Below are 26,470 nucleotides of genomic sequence, written 5' to 3' on the forward strand. Positions count from 1 at the left end.
ATCTGGCAACACGGGTGTAGAAATACTATTGGTGAGTGGGCAGTGGACGGGATCAAACAGACCAAAACACAAACTCCGGCCCAGAATGGACATTTCAAAGTAGAATATACTGGCTGTAACATTGTCACAGGAGAAGCCAGTATTTTAACTTAATGTTTCCTAAATCTCTGATAACATATTATGATAATTTTATGCTTTAGTACAGTAAACATATTGCACCTTTAAGTTTAGAAAGCCACGAACACAAGCGGAGTGATACACACAGTGAAGAGTCGGAGTGCTGATGTGTCAGACATCAGCACTCATGGAACGTCTCTCGTCCAATCAGATTCGAGGAAAGTGTTGTATAACACTTTATAAAAGCTTGGGTTATTACAAATCAATTACAAACATGCAATGTTTTGTAGCTGTAGTTCAAGGACATTCGATTAGGAGAATGCTGTTTATTAATAAAATTCACATGAACAATGTAATAATTTGAATGTACATTAATTATAACTCTTATTAATTAAAGTTGTTTTAAAAGATGTACCACTACAGCATATCAGTTGTTCTGACATGACTGCGGAGCGGAACTGTGGTTAAGGGTTGTTGTTTGCAGGGGGAGTGTTTTATCCGTCGCAGAGAAGAAAGTAGAGGAGGGTTTAACAGACAGTTGTGGCGATCCGGCTAAAGTTTAATACCTCTGGATCATCACACCACAGTGATATGGACTTCCTACTTCGCTTTTAGACAGGGGACCTTAAAATAATTTGGAGTAATTTATATATTAAATATATTGTATAAGAATGGAGCGGATGTGTATTCGCCTGGCCAAACTCGACATGTCTTTGACTTTAACTACATTAAAAGTGATCAGATGGTGTGGACAGAGACACTTTCACTCCCGTCCATCTGTGTCTGTCCCTGCTCGTGCTGATCTGATGAGGACATACTCCTTATCCTCTCTGAAACCAAGAGGATCTGTCACTGTTTTTCCTTCAACTGTTTGTCTAAGATCAAGATCTGGACTGCTCAACACACGTTTAACTGCATTCAAACCTGCAGTTCAACCCGCACATGAGTTTCACACGTCAGGCCGACTGAGAGCTGTCCCTGCGCCCTTCGTCTGGCTGCTGCTGAAGCCCCTGCAGAAGCTCGTGGCCATCATACTGGGCAGGTGAGAGAAAACTTCATCACACATACAAACACGCTGTCAAGAATAAATGAAATTGGGTCAATTAACATTTTGGTTCATAATAATAAAATTGAATTTATCTAATAAATGTATTTTAATTATTATTTAAATGTTTGTTTTATTATTATTGTTTTTATGTTAAGTCCATTAACTGACTTGGCTATTATTATAAATATTTTTGTTAAACGGTGGTATGAAAAACCGATTTTGCATTTATAATTAATTATTTACATGACACATTTAAGTTGACAATATATATATTTTTCTGTTTAATATAAAGAAACGCCTATAAATAAATAAATTTGATAAAGCATTATGAATATGCATAAAAATGATTTATCATAATGTGTAATAATATACATTCTTAAATTATTTTTCTTGTATCTATCTTTTATTATAGCTCTCTTGCCATGTGTTCAACAGATCCAAATGTTCAATGGAAACTATTTATTATGATAAAATAGCTTTTTGCGCTAATTTGTACATTTTTAAAATCATAATTCCTTAACCAAGCAGTGATCTGAGGGCAAAATAATGTACGTTGGCAAATTATCGGTATTGGCTAAATGCTTTTTGTTCAAATAGGTATTTTGTTGCATTCCTAGTTATGGTCGATAACCGCTATAACAAGCAGGGACTGAAAACTAAATGTTATTCATTTTGTTTTGATCTGAGCAGAAACAGAATTTTTTTTGTTCCGGTTCCGGCATTCCGCTGCCTTCTTTCCAAAACGTAACTAACTGGTTAGAACGAAATAAAAAAAAATTGGTCCAGAACCCCTTTTTAAAATGACAGTATCTGTGCAAAGGGTGGGTGATATTTCACTAGAGAAACAAGGCACCTGTTTTGGAAAAACAAACTTAAAATTAGGTGCTTGCCTCACCCAAAATTAGCCAAAAAAGCGATTCTTTTTTTTTTCTCCATGTGGGCAAATTTTCAGGACAGAAATCATAACATGCATAGTATACAGCAGCCTATATAAAGTAACATCTTTTCAAAAAATGTTTTCTTAATAGTAAATATATCCCCCAAAATATTTCCAATATTTTAAGTATTAATTTGGCCACCTAAAATCAATTAATAGCCTAAATCTCTCTCTCCAGCATGCACACACACACACACACACACACACACACACACACACACACACTGCGTGGGCACGTTTAGACTTAACGTTACTTTTTGCGGGCTGAATAATTTACATTTTTTTTACATCGTTGTTTTAAACTAGCTGTGTTCTTCAGAATCAAAGCACATGCTTGTTATTTTCTACTAAAAAAAACAAAGCCTCAGTTTTTCAGGCAACATGAAGTGGTGTAATTCAGAAAATTTACTGTGATAAATCCTTTGGTCTCATGAAAAAAAGATCAGAACAGAATTAACTGGTTATAAAGCAGTCACTAGCATTTAAAGCTAATGTTTTATTTAAAAAAAATTTGAAGGGATTTTATTCCTGTTTTTGGTTAAATTCTGCCAAAAATTGCATTTATTTTAATTTTTGTCTCTGATGAGCATAGCTTAAATGTTTACTGCTTAAAAAAAATAAAAATCAGGTTCCAATATTATTATTATTACTCAGTCACCAGGGGGCAGTTAGCACAACTGTAGCTGTACAGGTAACAAACCACACAGACAGCACAAGATGAGGACACATTCTTGCATTCAATCACAGATGGACGGTGCGTTACTACAAATGCTGGGATCTCAAGATGTGTTTTGTTTTAAACTACATTTAACTTTACACAGCGCCCTAAAACACAGTGTTTATGACACACTGATTAATTAATCAGCATATCATGCAATTCATTTTAATACAAATTGTAATTGATTGACAGCCCTATTTATAATGTCAAGTAGATATAGAAGAACAGATGGATAGCCTGGCACTTGGCGGGGTCTGGGGCGGGACTCTGTTAAGAAAAGCACTTAGTTCCTATACACATTTAAAAACAAACAAATTATACACAACCTGATGCACTTATCACTAATTAGACAACATTTTAAAGGTGGGTAAATGGTGACAACATTTTAATTTTTGGTTAACTACGTGAACTTAATTGTCCCTCTGTTATCAGGAGCATCAGAAAGTGGTGGTTGGCCCTACCACCCAATAAAAAACAGTTGTTTCGTGAATGGACTTGGCGTAGACGCTGGCACTTGGCGGGGTCTGGGGCGGGACTGCTGTTCTTCATCTGTCTCTTCTTCCTCACCCACCTGGACGAGTCTCCAGTTACAGGAAGGACCAGGCTGCTGGTGTTCAGCAGGGAGAACTTTATGGAACTGGCTCAGTTCACTTCAGAAGGGGTACGACTACAGCCTTTGAGTCATGAACTCTCTTAGTCAATTTACAGTTACAGTTACTTTTTGTTTGTCAGCAAGTCTGAAAACACTCTGTAAAAGCTGTTGTTGATCATAGGCATGTGAGTTAAGTTTAATAGTGTATGTAAATGTCTGCAATCAAATAACAATTCAAGCTCTGTTCTAAAACCTAGTGAGCTGCCTTGCTATCTACTGCATTATAAGGCAGCATCCTAACTGGGATTGAACCTAATAAGTGCCTGAACTGGAATGCTCTACATATGTAGTCACATTACGTAGTATGTGCACCACACAAACAGTTCTCCACACAAGGAGGGCATGGAGACTTGACAAAAAAAACTAGGCTTGGCAAATGCATTGTCAATGTCAATTGACCTTTGAACCAGCCTTTGCTTAGGGGGAACTCATATGATGTCTTAATATGCTGTTTAGGTAAGCAGCTCACTAGGTTTTTAGCAGTTATTTAAATATTTTTTTGGTTTTGGTTTTATTTTTTATTTATACTGTTTGACAATGTAAAAATTGAAACATTGCATATCATTCCTTTAATTGTTTAATTTGATTTAATTTAATTTCATGGGCCTAATGCTTATAGAGCTTAAGCCTAAAATAAACCTTGCTGTCCTCCTCCCTCTCTTGCTCTTCTCCTTCATTCTCTCTGTCAGTATTTGGAGGAGTTTAAGGAGGCTCTGATCCCTGCATCGGACCCCAGGCACCAGGTGGTGGAACGAGTGGTTCAGCATTTGGCACAGAGGAACCAAGACATTGCTGAGATTTCCTCTGTCACCTGGACTGTTCATGTAGTGGACGGCCCCACCATCAACGCATTTGTTTTGCCTGTGAGTCATATCTGACAACGACCATATCTGAGGCTTTGTCTAATAAATGAATCTATTCTATTTAGTTCTTAAAAGGCATCATATCATAATTTTTTATGATTTTTTTTTTTTAAAGCTGGTTAATTTTTGTGGTACCAAAAAAACAGTTGTATTCACAGAAGTTTCACTAGTTGCTATATTCTCCATTATTTACAATTGTTTTGCCAGATCACTATTGCTGCCAGTAACTCCGACCCTTCCGTTATATAAGGAAAGCCACGCACGAATGCACAAAGTGTCCAACATTCCACACTCGGTTTTGACGGTTGAAAAAGTGCATCATCCGGGTACTCGTAGTACACTTCATTTTGTTGCATTTTCAGTGTAAACATCGCACTAACACTAAAAAATTACAACCTACAAAGCTGAAATATTCTTCTAAAAACTTCATTTGTGTTCTGTAGAAGAAAGTCAAGCACATCTGGGATGGCATGAGGGTGAGTAAATTATAAGAGAATTAAAATGTTTGGGTGAACTATCCCTTTAAGACTTTTAATTAAACGCCCTCTTAGCACATTAAATGAGCAAGATGAACTCAAGATGAGGACGAGTTCTTGCGTTCAGACACAGCTGGATGGAGTGCAACTTCATATGCAGGGGTCTAGAAATGTGCTTTATGTTTCAAACTATGATTAACTTGACACAGCATCCTAAAAACACTGTTTATGATGCAACGAATCTAAAGTGAGATGCTTCAAAACCGCCTGACAGATGCACATATACGTGGCCTTAGAAAAGCTGTTACAATAAATCTGTTTCGGACAGATTGATGAATTCAATTGCAAAATGGATATCTGTTTCACTGTAGGCCAATGATAGGCTTATGTTCAATAATATGGCAATGAACAATATATTGTATTCTAAAGCAAATTTTTGTATGGTATGTTATTTAATATGTCATTTAACATCTACAGTGGAATGATTAGTGTGTGTGTGTGTGTGTGTGTGTGTGTGTGTGTGTGTGTGTGTGTGTGTGTGTGTGTCAGAATGGGGAGGTTTTTATCTTTACAGGTATGCTGGAGGCTGTAGCAGACATCCATCAGCTGACCTTTATAATGGGGCATGAGATGGCTCACGCTCTGATTGGTCATGCAGTAAGTCCCGCCCCTAGACTGTCAGATCAATACACAGAAACATCCTATTGAACCTTATTTTTGTCATTTTATCAGAATCTATTTATTTAATCCAGTAATTAACTATGCTGGAAATTACATAACCAAGAACATACTATTTAATGTCTTGCTAGTTTTTCTTGAAGTTTGTGCAATCTCTACCTTTGGGCCAATTTGGTATAAATGTAAATGTATTTGAGCAGTACATGGTCTGCTATCAGTACCCTGTGCCATATTGTTGTAGCCTTTATAGTTTAAATCAAATTAAATTTGTACTTTAGCTTTCGCGTCGCTCTCAGCTTTTTTTTTTCTTTCTGGAAGTAAAGCGCCATTCATTGATTCAAGTGCTCAATTTATCTCACTTTTGCATGTGTCATGTTTTACTTTCATCTCTTCTCTTGGTTTAAATGTAGAGGAGGAGGCATACTGTCTCAGAGGCACTAAGCGCTGTTAAGGGTCCATTTAAAGAGGTGTTTTTAGTTTCAGAGCAGTTGCATCAGTGCATGGTTGTAGGTCTTGTGAGGGTGGAGGAATAGAGAGATTAATGTTGGCAGTGCTATTGCATTGCACTGATATTTTGTCTAACATAATACGGCTGTAACTGACTGTTTCAAATTGATTCAATATTTTTTTCAAATGATAAACATTGGGTGTAAGCAAAGTCCCTTTAAGCCAAGTCAGTTCACTCTGCCACCATTTTCCATGTAGGCAATAATAGGGCTGGGTAATAAAGCTAAAAATGATATCTCCGTATTTTAACAATAAAGATAGACAATATACATCTCAAAATTTATATATTTGCTCTGAACATTTTTATTTCACTCAGAGAAACCATCATTTCAACAAAGCAGCCATTGTTGCAAAATAAATATAAAGGGCTCTAGTTTTGAGAGCATACTAGCATTACAAACCTTGCACTTCGTTTTATCTACTTTTTGTGAAAGCAGAAATTTTAAGTGCAATTTTTATGCCAGCGCAAAGCACAAGTGCCTGTTGGTGGGAGTGTTAGCGCAAGTGCCTGTTGGTGGGAGTGTTAGCGCAAGTGCCTGTTGGTGGGAGTGTTAGCGCAAGTGCATGTGGGTGGGAGTGTTAGCGCAAGTGCATGTGGGTGGGAGTGTTAGCGCAAGTGCATGTGGGTGGGAGTGTTAGCGCAAGTGCATGTGGGTGGGAGTGTTACCGCAAGTGCATGTGGGTGGGAGTGTTAGCGCAAGTGCATGTGGGTGGGAGTGTTACCGCAAGTGCATGTGGGTGGGAGTGTTACCGCAAGTGCATGTGGGTGGGAGTGTTAGCACAAGTGCATGTGGGTGGGAGTGTTAGCGCAAGTGCATGTGGGTGGGAGTGTTAGCGCAAGTGCCTGTTGGTGGGAGTGTTAGCGCAAGTGCCTGTTGGTGGGAGTGTTAGCGCAAGTGCCTGTTGGTGGGAGTGTTAGCGCAAGTGCCTGTTGGTGGGAGTGTTAGCGCAAGTGCCTGTTGGTGGGAGTGTTAGCGCAAGTGCCTGTTGGTGGGAGTGTTAGCATGTGCGTGTGGGTGTATTGCATGAAGTTGCGCAAAGTGCAATATTCCTGAGAAATAGGTCATTGTGCTAAGATGTTTCAGTAGCACCTCTGTTTTCAGCCCAAAGTCTAAAATCAGTCCCAGCATTTTCAGTTAGGAGATTTTTTTCACTAAATGAACACAAGGAAGAATTATATTTAATCATCTTCATTTGTACATTATTAACTGATATAACATAACATACCTTTAGAACAATGTTCATGCTGTGCTTTTTACATGGAAAAAGAGGCTCAGTGGCTATCAAGCTCCAAAACAGACAAAAAGTACCACAAAGGCAGTCTATGTGAATTGTGTGCTACATTCCAAGTCTTTTGAAGTGGCACAATAGCTTTTTTCCCCCCACTTTTTCTCCACACTTTGGAATGTCCAATTCCCAATGCACTCTAAGTCCTCATGGTGGCGTAGTGACTCACCTCAATCCGGGTGGTGGAAGATGAATCTCAATTGCCTCTGCATCTGAGACAGTCAATCCGTGCATCTTATCACGTGGCTGGTTAAGCGTGTTACCTTGGAGACATAGCGCATGTGGAGGCTTCATGCTATTCTCTGCAGCATCCATGCACAACTCACCATGCGTGAGAGTGAGAACCACATTATAGCGACCACGAGGAGGTTACCCCATGTGACTCTACGCTCCTTAGCAAACGGGCCAATTTGGTTGCTTAGGAGACCTGGCTGGAGTCACTCAGCACACCCTGGATTCAATCTCGTGACTCCAGGGGTGCTAGTCAGCATCTACTCACTGAGATACCCAGGCCCTAGCTTTTTTAAATACTGAATAATTAAAGTTAATTATTCACTATTCACTCAGTTGTTAAAATTGTACATAAAAGAGGAGCTTGGATATTTAGCTAAACATCTCCTTTTGTTTTCTGTAAAAGAAAAGGAAAAAATCAGATGGGTTTGGAGATGAAGATAAAATGAGACTAAATAGTTGATGACATAATTTTGTGTGGAGTCATACCAAGGGTGCACATACATCAACAAAAGTGACTTCCTGTCTCACGTGTCTCTATAAGCTTATTACTAAAGTGTTCAATGCATATAGAAGGCCTTATCAACTCAAGCAAAAAATTATTCAAATTTAACTTTTTCAAACATCACATATAACTTAATTGTGAAGTAATTTCTGGGCCACTACTGTCACCAATTATAATTGCAAAAAGTAATGACATCTACCAATGTGCTACAAATAGTTATTTATAGTCTCTGCATATTAAACGGAGACAGGAAGATGATATTTATTTTTTGAATAAAGAAATTATAGACCTCACCTTTAACATTTATGACCATAAAACTGGCATAAATACTCAACAAATTTGCATTGCTGCATCTACTCGTCCACTCATGGACATGTGTTGTGGCGTATCCATTTCTCTTTATCAGACGAATGTGTATTGCAACAATAATTCAGTGTGATTCTTTATGTCTCTCTTTGTTAAATTGCTTTTCTACATTGTTCCTAATTAGGCATGCTGTGTCAACGTCTGGGCTGCTGAAGAAGTGTACAAAAAATCTCTCTTAACAGCACCAAATGCAAACAAATTAGCATAAAAGATAAACTATGAAATCAACAAAGAAGCAAACCCATAATGAATCTCTGCCTTTTTAGGCAACAGTTACTTTAGTCATTTACTCCCCTCATCTCTCTCTCTCTCATTTCTCTCTCTCTCTCTCTCTCTCTCTCTATATATATATCTCTCTAATTTTCACAGGCAGAGCAGGCCAGTTTGTCTCATGTGGTGGAGCTCTTGTCTCTTATTCTTCTAACGGCGATCTGGGCAATCTGTCCTCGGGACAGCCTGGCTGTGCTGGGCCATTGGATTCAGGGAAAACTAGTGCAGGTGACAGCTGACCTGAAAGTCTCTCTCATACCCTTTTTTCAGACACCGTGCAAATGCCCAATTTGACTCTGTTCCACGTCTTTGCACCAAAGAAAAAGTGGTTCAGGCTAGAATATTGTCTCTGAACCAGACCTTTGATTCCCATTTAATTTCGATTTCTTATTTTTAAATGAATTTGAAGAAGAAATGAGAAAGGAAATTGTGTTTGTTCAGAATTAAGCACAAGACGCTGATGGGAGTCAGTTCAGTATGCGTTTGTCTATTAGCAAGGCAAACACTTCTGTAATATTGATTATAGTCTGTGTCTCGTTTGGAAGGCTGCGTCCTCCGGAGGTCACATTTTTCAGCCGCATACGTCATCGAGGCCATCTCGTTTCAGAAAAGCAAGTAGGACACTCCGAATGCAGCCTTCGGATGCAACCTTCTTTCATGGGAATTCGGAGGATGCCTGAGGTGTATCGTTCGTGGACACCAACAACCCACAATTCTTTGCTTCATTGGAAATATAAAAATAAATGATGCCAATTTGCCCATAAATATGATGTTAAAATGCAAGTAATGTTAATTCCCAAGTTGAAGTACCTCAGTAGATGGGGGCAGAGTATAAAATATGTATAATTATATGAATATATAATTAAAATAAATTATTATAGATTATAAGTACACCTGTAAAATCTATTTTCTTTTCTCTTGCAACCATGTTATGTTCTGTTTCCATTTGTCTTACGAAGGCCGTCTTGTTTAAATGAGACTTGTTTAAAGGAGGATGCTTGGTATACTGCAGCCTTCAAAGGACGCATCCTAGCTAGTACACAGGCTTCGAAACGAGACACAGCTGTAGAATCCCCTAAAGGACCCTTGAAATGTAAGTTATACTGTTCCACTAAAGCTCAAAGAAGTCTTATCAAATGCTCTCTCGTCACCATTGTAAAACACGCTTCTGACAATATCAATATCTCACTGGAGATTCTTTAGTATTTTCCTGTCTAAGGACTTCAATTTGAGGTTTGTTAAAAGTCACTTCAGCTACTTTTATTTGTCTCCTAAATGGATATTGAATTAGCTTTTTTTCTTATTTTTAAACCCTTTTCTCCCAATTTGGAATGCCCAATTCTACTACTTAGTAGGTCCTCGTGTTGGCACGGTTACTCACCTCAATCAGAGTGGTGGAGGACAAGTCTCACTTGCCTCCACTTCTGAGACTGTCAATCCATGCATCTTATCATGTGGCTTGTTGTGCATGACACTGCAGAGACTGACAGCATGTGACGACCATGAGGAGGTTACCCCATGTGACTACCCTCCCTAGCAACCGTGCCAATTAGTTTTTTTAGGAGGCCTGGCTGGAGTCACTCAGCACGCCCTGGATTCGATCTTGTGACTCCAGGGGTGTTTGTCAGCGTCAATACTTGCTGAGCTACCCATGCCCCCGAATTAGCCTTTTTGTTACGCACTGTGTGGCATGAAAAAAGGCTCCCTTTCAATGTTATTGTTCTTCAGATGTTTTATATTGTTTTCCTACTTATGTAAGATGAACTCCTTTGTTCTGCTTTTTAATGTGGATCTTTTAACCTTTTCTTTCTTTACTTGTCCTCTTCTTTCTCTATTAGATTTAAAATAAATTACATTTCAATGGTTTTGCTTTTTATCTCCTACTCATTTTGTTCTCCAAATCTACGTTTTCTCCTGATCTGTCCATCTTCCTCTGTTAGCCAAATATAACTCCTGTGTGCTCTGTTTGAACAGCTCGTTTAACTGAATATTTTTTCACTTTCTGCTTGTCTGTGCTGTAGTTCTTATTTGACCGACCCTTCAGTCGCAAGTTGGAGGCAGAGGCGGACCAAGTCGGATTGCAATTGGCTGCCAAGGTACCACAGATATTATCTTACACAGTTACTGATAAATGTCTCTTTCAAGATTCAGTATTGCTTACTTGACTTATTACAGTACCAGTCAAAAGTTTGGACACAACTGACTGAATTTATTTTCTTCATGATCTTAAAAACCTTTTGATTTAAAGGCTCATGCTTAAATGCTTGGAATTCGTTTTGTAGATAATTTTTTTTATGTATGGATTTCTTTCCAAAATTGGTTTAATTAAAACATAAAAAGTACATTAATGAGTTAGTATCATTCATGTTTTTGAAATGGGCTTTTTATATTAGAATTACCATGCAATTTCTATTTAAATACTTCAAGTAGAGGGAACCTAACTGAATCAAGTAAACCCAACAAAATGTAACATGTCAAAATAACTCAAATGAAACTCTGTTAGTGATATGGTACCTAGTGACAGGAAATGTTATGGTTAACACAGCAGTTGCTCAATGGATAAAGCAATATGCCGAAAAAAATTTTGGTCCACATCCAAGGCTCAAATTCCACTCTTCACCATGATGGTAACCTCCAAAACTACAACATGATCTCAACATAATCTCTACATAATAAAACATTAAACTCTAATAAGTTTCCTCCTTTATATTCATCTTGCACAAAGACACGTAAAATAACACATAGTTTTAATATTTACTTCTCCTGTTGAGTCCTATGCAAAGCAAGCTGGGAACTAGAAATCCTCTGCCCAGTTTCAGTTAACCAGCCAAAAAATATTAACGTTGTTCCAACGCAAATTGATTAAGTAAAGCTGGCACGATTTTTTTTTAGTTGAATCAACTCACAGTTTTTCTTGGTTACAGTTTTTTGAACAGTATGAACATGGAAAGATTAAGTAAAGCTGACTATAGTGAAAGTTACTTTTTTGTGTGTAGCTAACATTTTATGTATCCTAAATACAATTAAATTATATTTTCACACTTTTTGCAAAATGTTTGTAAATAACACCTTGATTGGAATTGTTCCCCTATAAAAATGTTCTGCTCACAAGTTATATTTACTTGATTTTTCTTGATTTTCTTTAAACATCACTCCTATGTAATTTCAAGCATGGTCTTCACTGACACTTTTGTCGTCTTTTTAACAAGTAAACGTAATTTTGAAAAAAGGGAAAGTTGTTTGGTGTGGTGGAAATGGCGACACAACTGTGGGACTGTTTGATTTTATAGAAATAATTTTTACACAATAAATAGTTTTTTTTGGTGTTTTTTTCACTCTGTTGTCATAGTTTTAAATGTAATAATTTCAGAAAAAGTCTATAGATAAAACTCATTTTAAAAGTAGGAAACTTTTGTATAACAAAAATACATAAGTTGAAATCTGTTTAATAAAATCCAACCCCTGGAATATGAAATTGCCCCACATTTAAGAAACACCCAATAATAAAGAATGGAGGTAGATCCAAACCTTTGACTGGTAGTCAAATAGACCTGAATAATCACATTATTTACGGTACTTGCCGTACAGAGACCCGTTTTTCTTTTTTTTCTTTTTCTGAATTCCATATCAACAGTTTATTTCAGTTTTATCATTAAAATTCTGTCTAAATGAACGAATTCATTAAAACTTTTATCAAATGAAAATGATTAGTTTTAACATAATGTTGTATTATTTTTTACAGTTTATACAGAAACTCACAGCACAATTTAAAATACAACATTGGAGTTATTTTTGTCAAATTAAGTGCTACATAACAGAGCATCACAGATGTGAGATATTGCTTAAATATAATACAATTACTTTTGCTCTATTACTACTAGTAGTAGTAGTGGCATTACAGAGAATGTTATATAGCTACACAGTAGTGATATATTTCTGTTGTACTTTTTTCCATTTAAATTAAGCTTTTATTTTGGCGGAAGCTTTTTGTTTGAATTGAAGCCATATCCATTTCTGTGTGTTTTGGATGGTAGCTTCTCACCTCTGGAAAAGCCGGTCACTATGTGACCCAATGGCTGCAAAAGACTGCTATTTTATTAAATAAATTTGTAGTCTGTATGTGCCTTGTTCTATAAAGTGACTTAGCACTGTGCTTGCTGTCATTTACTACAAACAGAGCATGAGATGCTCATGATGGTGTTTTCTGTGTATGAGGAGCTCTAAAAGAAACAGCCGGCATCTGCACAACACCGGCTCAACACATTCACAAGCGCTCACATTTTAAGTGCACAGCACATGCATATATACTGGATATTTTTCTCATTAAATCGCAGCCTTTGTGGTTTAATAACTGAACTGAAGACATTACATGATTTTAATTTGAATGCTGAATGTTTACGAAATGACATTATTACGTCAGATGGTATGTTTTTGGTATCGGAGCATTTTTACAAACATGAGTACAAGTACATGAGCACGGTATCGGACCTGATACCAGTATCGGTATCAAGACATCCCTTCCCTAGACAGCTATAAAACAAAAAATGTATAGAAAACCAAAGCACACAGAGAAAGATTAGAAGAATCCCACTGAGTGGTGGAGAAACTGTCTAGTCATTTATAGTCGCTGTATCCTACAGGACCTCTAGAGGGCATTGTGTCTTTACAAACAGCTTGGGATTCTCCTGATCCCATACTTGCTTGGCACAATTATGGAGAAACACAGTCAGTTCTTCTCCATAACTTATTGTAGTAATAACAGGATGCCTGCTGCTCGAAAACGGGCACAGATCCTACCTGACTGCCATAACCCGCCCAGTGAAGGACACTGGCACGGTGCTGCCATAACAGTGAAAATGTCATGAGTCATGCTTTCTGTGGGCCGGCCTGCTCTCAGCTTCAGTTCCAGTTAATGACGACGTCCAGAGCTCTAAGCGACCGTGAGGTTGTGTGTGTGGTGTTATCTCTGTTTGATTCCTTTGATGATGGCAGGGCTTTAAAAGGTTAAAGAGTTCAAACAACATGAAAACATTATTTTCCTCAACCTCATGTTCCAAACCCATATGCCTTTTTGTTTTTTTGTAAAACACAAAAGGAGAATTTTTGAAGAATGACCTAGCTACTCTTTTACAGATAATGAAAGTGAATGGGGACTGGGGCTGCACCATAAAAGCAGTTTATACGACTACTTAAAAGATACTTCAATGGTGCTTTTTTTGTCATTTTGAACTTGGTAACCCCTTAGAGTTTCCTTAGACTTGTTAAGACTTCCACAAAAGATGGAAAGTCATATAGTTATGGAATGACATAAGGATGAATAAATGATGACTGAATGTTTTAAACTATTTTTCAGTTTGTTTCGGTGGTTCATAACCGCTCGCCAGGGAAACCTTTCAGGCCATTGGTCCACGTCATCAGTAGATGTGACCTATAGCTCCACATACAGCAAATCCCCTTTTTATCAGTTAAGATCAGTCAACATGAACACGCCATTGTGTATAGTCATTAGTTAACTGGTGCAACTTTACCCAAATCTGTAGGATCGTTTGTGTTGAGACATTTTCCAAGAACATGTAATGCAATTTTTTCTGTTTAATTAGTATATAAAATAATTAAAATCTACTCAAATGCTCCTAAGTGCACATTCACTCAATGTTTGAAATGCTGCTTTACTCATGTCGTCTGCATCCTAAAGCCATTCACACATCTGCCTAAAGTAAAATATGCCTCTTATCATCATTCGTTTGTCTGTATTATGACCATTAACACTCTTTTATACTCCCATCTTTGCAGTAGTATCAATGTCATTATAAATGACATTAACAGAGTGAAATCGGTGCATTTTATGGCTGCGTATATTGTTTTAGTGCATTAGCACCATGAATTCAGAATGTAAACAAGTCAAATTATGATTTGTTTTACTCCATATATATATAGTTGATGTTTTACATATAGTCTTGAGTGTCCTTATATTTAAATGCTCATCTAAATGCCTCCCACAGCAGTGTGGTCTGTGTCTGAATGTTCGCAAACAGTATGCCATTGCTCAGCTTTTTCTGAACGAAGAACGAACAAGAACCTCACTGTAAATGTGCTGGGGCATTTAACATGCAGGTGTTTATACAGAGATTTACGTGTGTTTCTGCAGGCATGTGCTGATGTGAGGGCGGGGCCAGTGTTTTGGCAGCAGATGGAGATTTCTGATCAGCTGAGAGGGGAGCCCACCATCCCAGAGTGGCTGTCTACACACCCCTCCCACAAAAACCGTGTCAGACAGCTGGATCGCCTCGTCCCTGAGGTGAAACACACACACACACACACACACACACACACACACACACACACACACACACACACACACACACACACACACACATCATTAGAGACAAATTGAACACAATCTTTTCACACACACTAAACCATAACATTTATGTCACAAATGTAATGAGGATTTTACGGTGTTAACAGAATTGAACAAAGGAAACAATCATCTACGACTCACAGTTCTATTCCAATACGGAGGGTGGGGGTAGCACGGTGTTTTACACTACAGCTATGTGAGGCCAATTAGGGCAAAATATATTGAAACATTAAAAGTTATTTTGGATAATAGAAATTGTTGTATTGATCAAGTCGGGGGGTGTGGCTCTATTTTTCGGTTGCGACTCAAGTCTCAGTGTGCGCACGTGTGTGTGTGTGTGAGAGAGCGTTTGCAAGTGTGGGGGAGACGAGGTATATTTGATATATATGATATTTTTATGTGGTAGCCTGTAGGGCTCTTTGAAATAATTTGCCAAATTGATTTAGAACCGTTATGCGGTCAAGACCTGGATCTACTTCATAGCCGTGTGTTTCCTTGAAAAATAATTGCACACCATAGAACGTCCATGAACCAGTCAGAATCAAGCATTCAATAGATCCGTGGAATAAATATATTTATATATACTGTATATGGATTCATGTGCATTTTTGCATGTTTACTTTGTATGGACGTATATATATATATATATTGTAGCGTATTTAATTTAATTGAGTTTCAATGTAAGTTCGCTAACTAGTTCGTTTAGCGGTGTTGTGTTATGCTATTAGCTTAGTTGTCCTGTGTTTACAATATGGCGTCGGCAGGTTGCGCGTGCGTGGTAAATTGCCCCAGAAGGGTCTTCGTCGCCATAGCAACCAACACCAGTGATTGGTGATCTGAGTCAACACTAGTGAAAACAGTTTCATCGATGCATATGAACGTCAGCGCGTTCCACAGTGCACAAACAAACAGTAATCAGTTAAAGTGCCCAGATTCTCACACCAATATATGTAGCGAATTTGGTATGATAAATGTTCACTGCACGGGTTAAAGTGTCGTGTACATTACCTTTATTTGTAAGGGAAACAGTATGTGTGAGCTAGGAATGAACTTAAACTGTCCTATTTCTACATTACTATGTAAGGACATTTATAATGGAATCAGTCGCATTTGACAACCGTTATAATTTAGATAAATGACAAATAACTAGATTATTTGTCTGAATAAAATTCTCCACCAGTTGGTCTGATGCTACAATATACACAACAGTTAGTTCCGGTCCTCAGACCGGATGTATCACTCCGTTTGTGTTTGTGCCATTTTAAACTAAAGTGTAAGAGCAGTGCAGATGTGCAGATGTGTCTCTTCAAATTTAATTTTGTGACATTACATATTTTATTACAAAGCTGACAAACACACTACAGCATCATCAACAGGGGATCGCACACACTCGCACACACAATCTCTCTCTCTCTCTCTCTCACACACACACACACACACACACACACACACACACACACGTAGTGTTTCCATGTTTTATGGGGACTTTCCATAGACATAATGGTTTTTATACTGTACAAACTTTATATTCTATTCCCTAAACCTAACACAACCCCCAAACCTAACCCTCACAGAAAACTTTCTGCATTTTTACATTTTCAAAAAACATAATTTAGTATGATTTATAAGCTGTTTTCCTCATGGGGACCGACAAAATGTCCCCACAAGGTCAAAAATTTCTATCCTTATGGGGACATTTGGTCCCCACAAAGTGATAAATACACGCTCACACACACACACACACACACACACACACACACACACACACACACACACACACACACACACACACGTTGGTCTACCTATCATTATGAGGACTTTCCATAGACATAATGATTTTTATACTGTACAAACTATAGATTATATCCCCTAAACCTAACACAACCCCCAAACCTAACCCTCACAGAAAACTTCATTTTTACATTGTCAATAAAAAATAATTTTAAATGTTTTTTTAAGCTATTTAAATTATGGGGACACTAGAAATGTCCTCATAAACTACATTTATAGCATAATACCCTTGTAATTACCAGTTTGTAACCTAAAAATGTCCTCTAGACCACATAAACATGCACACACACACACACACACACACACAGTATGTATATATAAGTAAACATACAAAAATTCCCATCAATCCATATGTTGTTTGGAAATTCTATAGTAATCTGATACTTTGGAATGCATATTAGTGGAAAATAAATCAGATTTATATGCAGTTTAAACAAAGCCAAAGTGCAGCCCAAATAGACTGTTTTTGAATTAATGTAACTCGATGGATGGCTAAGAAAGCCCAAGAGGTCATAGTTCAGCTATGAAATAATACCAGCATGTCCAATACCACTAACCCTAAAGCTCTTTGTCAAGGACGGACTGTGGTTTTTGTATAGAAATTGAGGAAAATATCCTGGGTACTTTCTATTCTTGATTTTAAAAGAGTACCCATCAGAAACACACACCGTAGGGCTTGCAACCGTGTCTGAAATCCAGACTACACTACAGCTAACGAGACGTCTAGAGACCTTCATGTTCTTCAGCAAACCCTGCCATCTACACACATGCCTGAGACCACATTCAGTGTGGAATCTAACAGATAAATGCTCTTCTGCAGGCAGGAATAGACAAAACACAAGGGCCATGAAAAGCCTGGCGGATCTGTGAAGAGCAGCGATGTGAACGCATTCAATGGGAATGTGGTGGAATCCTTAGATCAGTAGCTGAGAGGTTAGCCAATCAACAGCAACCACAAGAGAGACCCTTCTTAAGTGATTGAGACTAAATAATTCACCATTAGAGTCCAAATGTGGCATATATAGTAGTGAAATGCGCGACAGTGATTTGTCAGTGCGTGCATCAGTAATATGCATGAAGTTAGCTCCATCAAGCACTTTTTTTATGACGCTAGGGCTGTGCCCTTAATGCTTTCCTGTATGGAGCTATTTACACCAGTGACGAATATTCGCCCAACGACTAAATCTGAACAACCACAATTTCCCCTCTTATGCAATGACTGTGTTCATGACTGCAGTGAAAAAAATCATTATATAAACAGGAGTAAGCAATCAAGGATTTCAATATTACGGTGTGTGATAGTTTGTTTGATAAATTGTGTGTGTGAGAGAAAGAGGGTTTTTCTAATTTGATTTTGGATTACTTTTATGCTGCCTTTATGTCCTGTTTAGAAGTTCAAAGTTTTGGACCCTTTTCACTTACATTGTACAGACAAAAACTTTATACATAAACATTAAACATCCTTTAGAAAATCTTTGTTTGTGTTTCGCATAAGAAAGAAAGTCAGATGAGTTTGAGATGGCATGAGGGGAAATAAATGATCAACTTATCCCTATAACTATAAATTATTAATAATGTCTAAACCTGTCTAAATTATACCTTAGACAGACAATTATTATTTTCTTAATTTTATAATCTATCATTAATAATCATCCATTAGACATAACTTTTTAAAACTATTTGCAATTGGTGTGAAACATACTGTATTAATGAGGTATATTATGTTATTATGTTATGGATTTTAATAATTTTTAATTTTTTTAGAGCATCTAATAAATGTTTACATTTACAGTTAATACCAATGTTTTTTTTTTTAACATTCACTTTTAAATTTTTTAAATTAAATATGAATATTTATTTAATTAATACATTTTTGTTAAATGAGAATGTATCTTGACATATTATAGACAATGTCTATAAAAATTTGGAAAAATGTCTTGATCGTGTTTACAATAATTTCAGACATCCCTTCTTTTGTTCCAAAAGTATGAAATGAACAGAAATGTAAAAAAACATTATAAATTGAAAAACAGATCTGCACTGCTCTTACACTTCAGTTTAGAATGGCATGAACACGAGCGGAGTGATACACACTCACAGTGAAGCATCGAAGTGCTGATGATGTCAGACCATCAGTGCTCATGGAACATCTGTTGTCCAATCAGATTAGAGGACCGGAACTAACTGTTGTGTGTGTGTATATATATATGTATATATATCGTATATAAAATGCAACCATGAGAGCCATTATATCAAAACCAGAACAGTTACCGAACTACCAGCAGCCTATTAAACAACCTACTAGGCACACCCCAACATAAACGATGCACTTAGTAATGTCAATGCCATAAACTACTAAAAGCACATAATCAAACAAACAACCACATTGGCACGGCTGCCCAATAGGATTTTAACATATAGCAAACAGACATAATAAATGTGAAATTAAACCACATACTCATTTTAGCTGCACTTTCCGGGCCTTCTTTTCAGCAAACTCTTCCACAATGTCCTTTTTGTTTAGTTTGCAGCTTCTTATACTCCCAATGGATAGAATGGCTAGTGATGGGAGTCTGCCATGACCCATGGTGCCCCTCAAATATTTTTTTATTAGCTTCAACTTTGAAAATGAGTGCTCCGATGAAGCCATAGTGACATGGATGGTAAGAAAGAGAAATAAAACTTTACAGATTTCACTGAAGTTAGGAGCGATACTGTTGTTCTTGACTATCAAAATATATCTGGCCAGATCTTGAACTGATCTTGCATCTTGAAGTGAGTATCCAGCTCTGGTCTCTTCATAGACCACAAAGTTCTAAACCTGTTTGACTGTCTTTCTGCGGAACACTATAGATGTTTTTAATTTTTTATTGAGAGTGCAGACTGTAGACTATAGAGCAGTATGGACAGCCATCAACATGAACATGTTCTCTCCACCGTCACACTCGAGTTGCTCCACAAAATAACATAATACATCATCTAATATACGATGCAAAGTGTTGGAAGTGGCATGGAACGGTAGCAGAAGAGTGCACGTGAATGAGTGGATTTTAGTGGCATGCAGGGACTTAATTAACCTTGAACTTGAACTCTTAGCAGTGTTTAATGGAGTACTGCCTGCTCGCACACTCCAAACTGAAGGATGGTCAACACAATAATTGTCCATCAACTGTAACGCATGTATGTTTCTCTGCACGCATTTCTGAGTGGTGGGTATTACTTCTTTGGGAAGTTACTTTAAAACACCCTCCATCTCTCCTTCTATTCTCACCCTCACTCAACCTGAGCCAGTGGAAAGTCATTCACCATACTGGAATGTGCACACCCCCCTGTCTCCTGCTGCTTAAAGTGGAATTTGAAGAGGTTGCCATCGCATGAAGTCTATTCTGCAGATGAGAGTGACTTTTCTGGCTTCACTGTCAGTGTAGTTCAGATCGGGATTGTGTTTTGCCTGTGGTGGCTGAGAGAAGAACAGTGTGAATGGGGTTAAAAGACTCTACAAACACCAACATTGGTGTTTTGTAGCTTTTAGTCCATGTCTGTTAGTTTTGAGGCCATTTCTATGGTAGTGCACACAATTGCGTGTGTACTTTATGTAGAAATGTTATTTCGTCTGTGTAGTCTCATGTGTTTCTGTGTTTGTCCTATGTTGTTTTATGTAGCACCATGGTCCTGGAGGAATGTTGTCTCGTTTCGCTGTGTACTGTACTAACCGTATATGGTTGAATGATAATAAACAACAATAAAAACCACCTGACCTGACTAAAAGTTGACAATTATTTTTTGGCAGAGAATTCCCCTCTTGCTTGTACTACATGCCAATGCCAATGCATATAGCAATGAAAATGTTTGATAGCTATGATGTAAACTAAAGACTGTTGGCTATTTTGAAAGAACAAGGACAAATCTTTTGATATGTTCTGCTCTAACTTACTGTTACAATTGGAAAACGTCAACACAGGAAAGAAAACTGTGCTCATCAAGCCATTTCATTGGGTCTTTAAAGGAATATTCTGGAATATGAATATCATTGCACAGCAGTTTATATATGTGGTGTCAGCTTTTTAAGGTTTAGTTGCCCATAAATGCATTGTAAAAACAAAGCAAACTGTAATTTGTCACTGAATCTGATTTGTTCTCCTCTGGGAAGATGGTTCTACATAATAATTTTAGAAACTAGAAAATGCTTTTGCTAAGTGTCTTATGGCTGAACCTGGTCTTTGAGTTCATGCTCTCACAAAAAATTATTGATCCAGTATTGTGATGGCTGTTTCTCCATCCCCCCCAATGGAGATCAGAGGTCATAGTTCAGGGGGTCACAGAAGAAGTGAACCTGTCAAATCAGTGTTTGTAAAAGCATCTGGATGTCTTAAATGTAGAAGAATATCTTTGTCTTAACCAACCTTAGACCCAGGGGCATTTCATATCCATCCATCCATCCATCCATCCATCCATCCATCCATCCATCCATCCATCCATCCATCCATCCATCCATCCATCCATCCATCCATCCATCCATCCATCCATCCATCCATCCATCCATCCATCCATCCATCCATCCATCCATCCATCCATCCATCCATCCATCCATCCATCCATCCATCCATCCATCCATCCATCCATCCATCCATCCATCCATCCATCCATCCATCCATCCATCCATCCATCCATCCATCCATCCATCCATCCATCAAGAAAGAAGAAATGTAACATACACAGGTCAGAGTTCACATCCTTCTGCACTAATTTATGTCCTCTTATGTTGTAGGCTTTGGAGCTCCGTGCACACTGCGACTGTCCCGCCCTTCCCACAGCAGACCCCCGTATCATTTTCTCCCAGAGTGTTCGACTACTGCTGGAAAATGCCAAAAAACAAGAGATAATAGAGGAAAAGAAAGAGAAAGAGAACGCTCGAGTTATTTTACCCCTCCCTCCTCTCCCAACTCAGGGGTCTCAGCCTCAGCTTGGGGGAGTGCTGGTCACATCCACTCTGCCACAGACTCTGCTTAATAAATGAGACTTGATGAAACATGACTGCCAGAGACAAATTCAAGTTTTCCTGTTCAGTTCTCGCTTTCCAGTCCAGTAGCCCTGAAACAAGGCCTGAGTGTATTGGCAGATAGAAATGGACACCTGTTCTTGATGCAATACATTTGTTGTCACTTTGATAGCCACAAGTCTGCTAATGTGTTGTTAGTCAGAAAGTGTGTGTATGTATTTCATTTGTGTGTGAAGTTTAATGGGAAAGTTCAGCCAGAAATGAAAACTCTGTCATCATTTACAATACTCATATTGCAAAACAAAACTGACTGACTTTCATTTGTGGAATACAAAAGGAGATGTTAGGCGGTATGTTAATCTCAGTCAATCTTTACTTGCATTGCATCTTTTTTCCATACAATTAAAGTGAAGGGTGACTGAGGCCATAATTCTGCCTAACAAATCCTTTTGTGTTCTACAGAATAAATAAATTCATACTGGTTTTAGTCGACATCCGTGTAAGTGCAATCAAATAATGGAGGAATTCTAAATGGACTTTTCATTAGTTTTAATTATGTTATTCTGACCCCTGTGAAGTTGGATGTACCTTGGTGTACATTATACATCAAAGATCTGCCTCTACTTTATTGTCCTCTATAGGTTCCAGGCTGTCATGTAACTCTGCTGTATAGAGTAGCTGCATATGTCAGTGGGTTTAAAACTATGTAGCTCTGGGCTTTCTACATTATTTATTAACAGGGACAGCTGGCATCAAATGAGCCCAACGTTAATATTTTTGAAAAGCAAGACTAGGGAGGTAAGTACACACAAGATAAATAAAGCTTTTACATGATTTGTGTTCACCCTTTTAAATCTGTAAAAGGGTGTAAAAAAGAAAAGCTTCTAGAAAAGCTTTACTGTGTGACTGTGCGATGAGACTGATATTTTATTTAATTATACAATCCTATGCAATTGCTGTGGACATATTTTCAGTCTATCCAGTGTTTTAGCTGGCAACAAAAATCTTTTTGAAGATTCTTATTGTTTTTGAGAGATTAATATCCTAAAAAAGGGCTTTCTTACATTGTGGTGTTTTCCTTTATTATTCTATTCTTCTTCAAGTCCACTCAAAATGGCAATTTGATCTCATTTTACTTAATGTAACATAGTTTATTTTTGAGGTAAACAGAATATTCAACAAGAAAAAAAAAAAGTAAAGGACATTGGACACCATGTGTGTGTTTGTCTATCTGTCTATCTATATACTGTATATATATATATATTTCTAATCATTTCTATTTGCCATAATATTGATTACTAGGTAAACATTCAATTAAATTAAAAAGAAAAACATGTTTGTCATGGGAATAACATACACTATTAAAATGTATTATAATGATTAAATTCTCTGATCATTTACTCACCCATATGCGGTCTCAAACTCGTATGACTTTCTGTCGTCTGCGAGACACAAAGATATTTTTATGCAGATATGATGTGAATATATCCACACAATGCAAGTCAATGGGGTCCAACTCTTCCAAGCTCCAAATGAACATAAAGGTGACATTGTATAACGTCTACTCTGCAGATGAGAGTGACTATTCTAGCTTCACTGTCAATGTAGTTCAGATTTCCATTGGCAGGTTGACATGTGTAACATCGGGATTGTGTGGTGGATGAGAGAAGAACAATGTGTTCTTAATCCATGTGATAAAATGATAAATACGATAAAAGTGATTAAATCTGTGTCTTCTGAGGTGATATGATTGGTTTTTGGGGAGAAATAGACCAAAATGGAAATCCTTTTTCACCACAAATGACATCTGAAGTCTCTTTGGTGCGATCATGATTTGAAACTTTATTACACATCCTAAAGCATGCGCAGAGTGCTGTACATGTCCTTTTTGGATCTTGTAAGTGATATATTTACATCATATTTCCATCAGAATATCTGTTTTTGTTGGAGATGTCTAAAGGCGTAGTTACAAATATCTTTGCATGGCAAAATTCTGTTGTCGAAACAAGGTCATCTCAATGGGAATCCACGCAATCGTGAAAGAGGTCAGGTCAATATCATCTGAAAAAAACCTACATGTTTGGATGGAGAGAGGCACCATCTGAGGTGGGTAGTAACACGTTACATTTACTCTGTTACATATACACATATAATATTTTTTGGATAAAATTAATTTTTAAGAATGGATTTAAACTTGGGTATTTTTCTCACAAGTACATTTCTAATGATTTATTTAATTTTTTTTAACTTTTACTTCATTACAATGGGCAATGTTCCTTGCGCTGCATTACTGGTTTTAATTAAATACGTTTTAAAAAACGTGTCATTTATTTAGAGATTTTTGAATGGGACTTTTACCTTTAACTTTAAAGTTGCGCTCTGTCACTCCAGAGTTCATGAGTTCATGACTGCAGCAGCATGTGCTCAAAACAAACACTTTTTTCTGAATTTAAATAAGATTAACACATATCCGTGTCATTATATATGATTGGGCCTGTGGAATATTGTTCACATTTGTCACCGTAATAATTACTAGCAACTGGTTTCCAAACTTCTATTCTAATTTACAGATTTTTCCAAATCTGACAACCATCCTTAAAGTGATAGTTCAGCCATAAATTAATATTCTGTCATCATTTCCCCACCGATATGTTGTTCCAAATCTGTGTGACTTTCTGTATTTTGTAGAACCCAAAAGACGTTAGAGACTGACAGCCTCAGTCACCATTCCCTTTAAAATATGGAGGATAAAAAAACATGCATTAAAAGTAAATAGTGACTGAGGATAGCATTCGGTCTGCCATCTCCTTAACTGTGTTGCATTGACGAAAGAAAGTCATACAGGTTTGGAACAACATAATGCTGAATGATGAAAGAATTAACAACAATAAAAAATATTATTAAATTATTATTAGTAGTAACAATATTCTGTAATACATGTTGCATTTATTTTATGTAATGGAATATTGGAGATTAAACATTCATTATGTTACATATGAAGGTAACTAGTTACTTAAGTATTCTTTTAATTGGTTACTTTTTTACTCTTTTTTTATTAACATCATTACTTTTACTTGAGTAATTACTTTTTTCAAGTAATTGTTCTTTTACTTGAGTACAGTTTTGGCTATTCTACCCACCATTGGGCACCATGGTAGGCCAAAGGTTCCCCTTTCCCTTTTCTGGACTAGTTAATTTAGTAATTTACCTCCTCAACCTTGCCAAAATCCACAGAGAAGGGATGCAGAACCTCATTACCAGATGTAAAATTGCATAAGAAACACCAAGATGCTCCCCGTCAATCATAGATCCAATTAAAATTGAACAAGAGAGCAAGACCAGAGGATCTGCAGGGAGTGCAGAGAAAAGGAATTGGTTCAGCATCTTACAGCTTCCGAATGAAATAATGACTAAAGCAAACACTGTCATTGCCGGTAAAAGTCTGATTTGTTTGGTTTGTGTCCAGAGCACATCTTTCAAAGCCTCTAGATTGAGAGTGAAAATGTCTGCATGTTTAGAGAAGACAGTAGCTAGAAGGCTAAGCTAACGTCAACATTAGCCATAACCACCATGTAATTTTGAGGCCAGTATAGCTATATTAATCTTTGCTTTGCAATTTTCATCGGTCAAAGAACACAAGGGTTGAAAGAACATTTTCAGCATATTTTGTCAACGGTCAATACATTCCTCATCAAATGTATTACTATGACAGTACGAGAGTTCAAGCATGTTTGCTCGGAAAATGAGTAAATGTTTGTTTGCTATAGCCTATTCATCTTCAATCATCTCTGTAGATTTGATTTCACATGTAGCATATCTACAATTTCATTGATGCTTGAATTCAAAGGCATAGAATAAAACATCTAAACCAGCAGACAAAAAGCCTGATAACCGAATCTGCTGCCCAGTGATCAGTTTCCTCCCCTAGAGGAGCCAATTGTTATTGAGTGATGGGCCCATAAAGAGTGCCACATGTTTCTGGCTGTCAGACAAATGTGATGCTGCACTCTGGGCCTCTCACAAAGGAAAATGGAGGAGGGTGATGGATTTGCTCTTTGTGGGAGGATTTTCCAGCAGACAGCTACCCACCAACCATTTCTATGGCAACAGAGGAAGACCCCTTTGCTGAGAGGTGTCACGGTCCTCAGAATTAAGACTGTGTGCATGTGTGTCTGTGTTTACGACTCACTGTATATGTAGGTCTTCTTCATGTTATTCACTTTTGGGCAAGTTGTAGTTCATTTCCACAGCAGAAGAGCCACTGAAACCACACATAGCAAGTGTGAATGTGTGGGCAGGGAGAAAGGTCTCCCAAAATTGAAATGAAGAATAAAAGTTTCCTTGTTCTTTTGATATATAACAGTTCAATGAACTATAAAAACTCACTGTAAGTTTCAGAACTCACAACTTCCTCCTCACTGTAAAATGAGCATTTGTTGAAAACAAGCTGCCAAAACGAATTGTTCTTTACTTCCTCCACATTGTGATGTCACACTGTGGTAGACATTGGCATCTGATCGTCTCCACAACAACACATCACTGCCTATTTTACTGTATCACTTCTGTAACCCTGCCCAGAGGCATCATGCCCAATTAGAGTACCCTCAGATTTTTTAGCCAAGAGAATTTTGATTTGATAATTAAATAGAATATTGCATTTACAA

The 26,470-nt window shown here is 37.4% G+C and overlaps 1 protein-coding gene across 2 annotated transcripts; it reads left to right on the forward strand.

The window, feature by feature from the left end:
- Nucleotides 1-631: 631 nt before the first annotated feature.
- Nucleotides 632-23,135, forward strand: oma1 (OMA1 zinc metallopeptidase). Of its 2 annotated transcripts, XM_052098952.1 has the most exons (8): nucleotides 632-1,159; nucleotides 3,253-3,481; nucleotides 4,162-4,335; nucleotides 5,361-5,468; nucleotides 8,755-8,883; nucleotides 10,677-10,751; nucleotides 14,804-14,953; nucleotides 21,576-23,134. In XM_052098952.1, the coding sequence occupies exons 1-8, from the start codon at nucleotides 789-791 to the stop codon at nucleotides 21,822-21,824; spliced, it is 1,485 nt and encodes a 494-aa protein (XP_051954912.1). In that variant the 5' UTR covers nucleotides 632-788; the 3' UTR covers nucleotides 21,825-23,134. The 2 variants fall into 2 exon arrangements, with proteins under 2 accessions (XP_051954912.1, XP_051954913.1); XM_052098953.1 differs by lacking the exons at nucleotides 8,755-8,883; nucleotides 10,677-10,751 and having other exon boundaries at nucleotides 21,576-23,135.
- The last annotated feature ends 3,335 nt before the right edge of the window (nucleotides 23,136-26,470 follow it).

The sequence above is a fragment of the Xyrauchen texanus genome, chromosome 30, assembly GCF_025860055.1.
Source record: "Xyrauchen texanus isolate HMW12.3.18 chromosome 30, RBS_HiC_50CHRs, whole genome shotgun sequence".
Classification (NCBI taxonomy): domain Eukaryota; kingdom Metazoa; phylum Chordata; class Actinopteri; order Cypriniformes; family Catostomidae; genus Xyrauchen; species Xyrauchen texanus.

Coding starts and splice junctions, on each gene's coding strand:
- oma1 (XM_052098952.1), top strand. CDS start 789: ATGGAGCGGATGTGTATTCGCCTGGCCAAACTCGACATGTCTTTGACT. Junction 10,752..14,803: donor GATTGCAATTGGCTGCCAAG/GTACCACAGATA, acceptor GTGTTTCTGCAG/GCATGTGCTGATGTGAGGGC. Junction 14,954..21,575: donor TGGATCGCCTCGTCCCTGAG/GTGAAACACACA, acceptor CTTATGTTGTAG/GCTTTGGAGCTCCGTGCACA.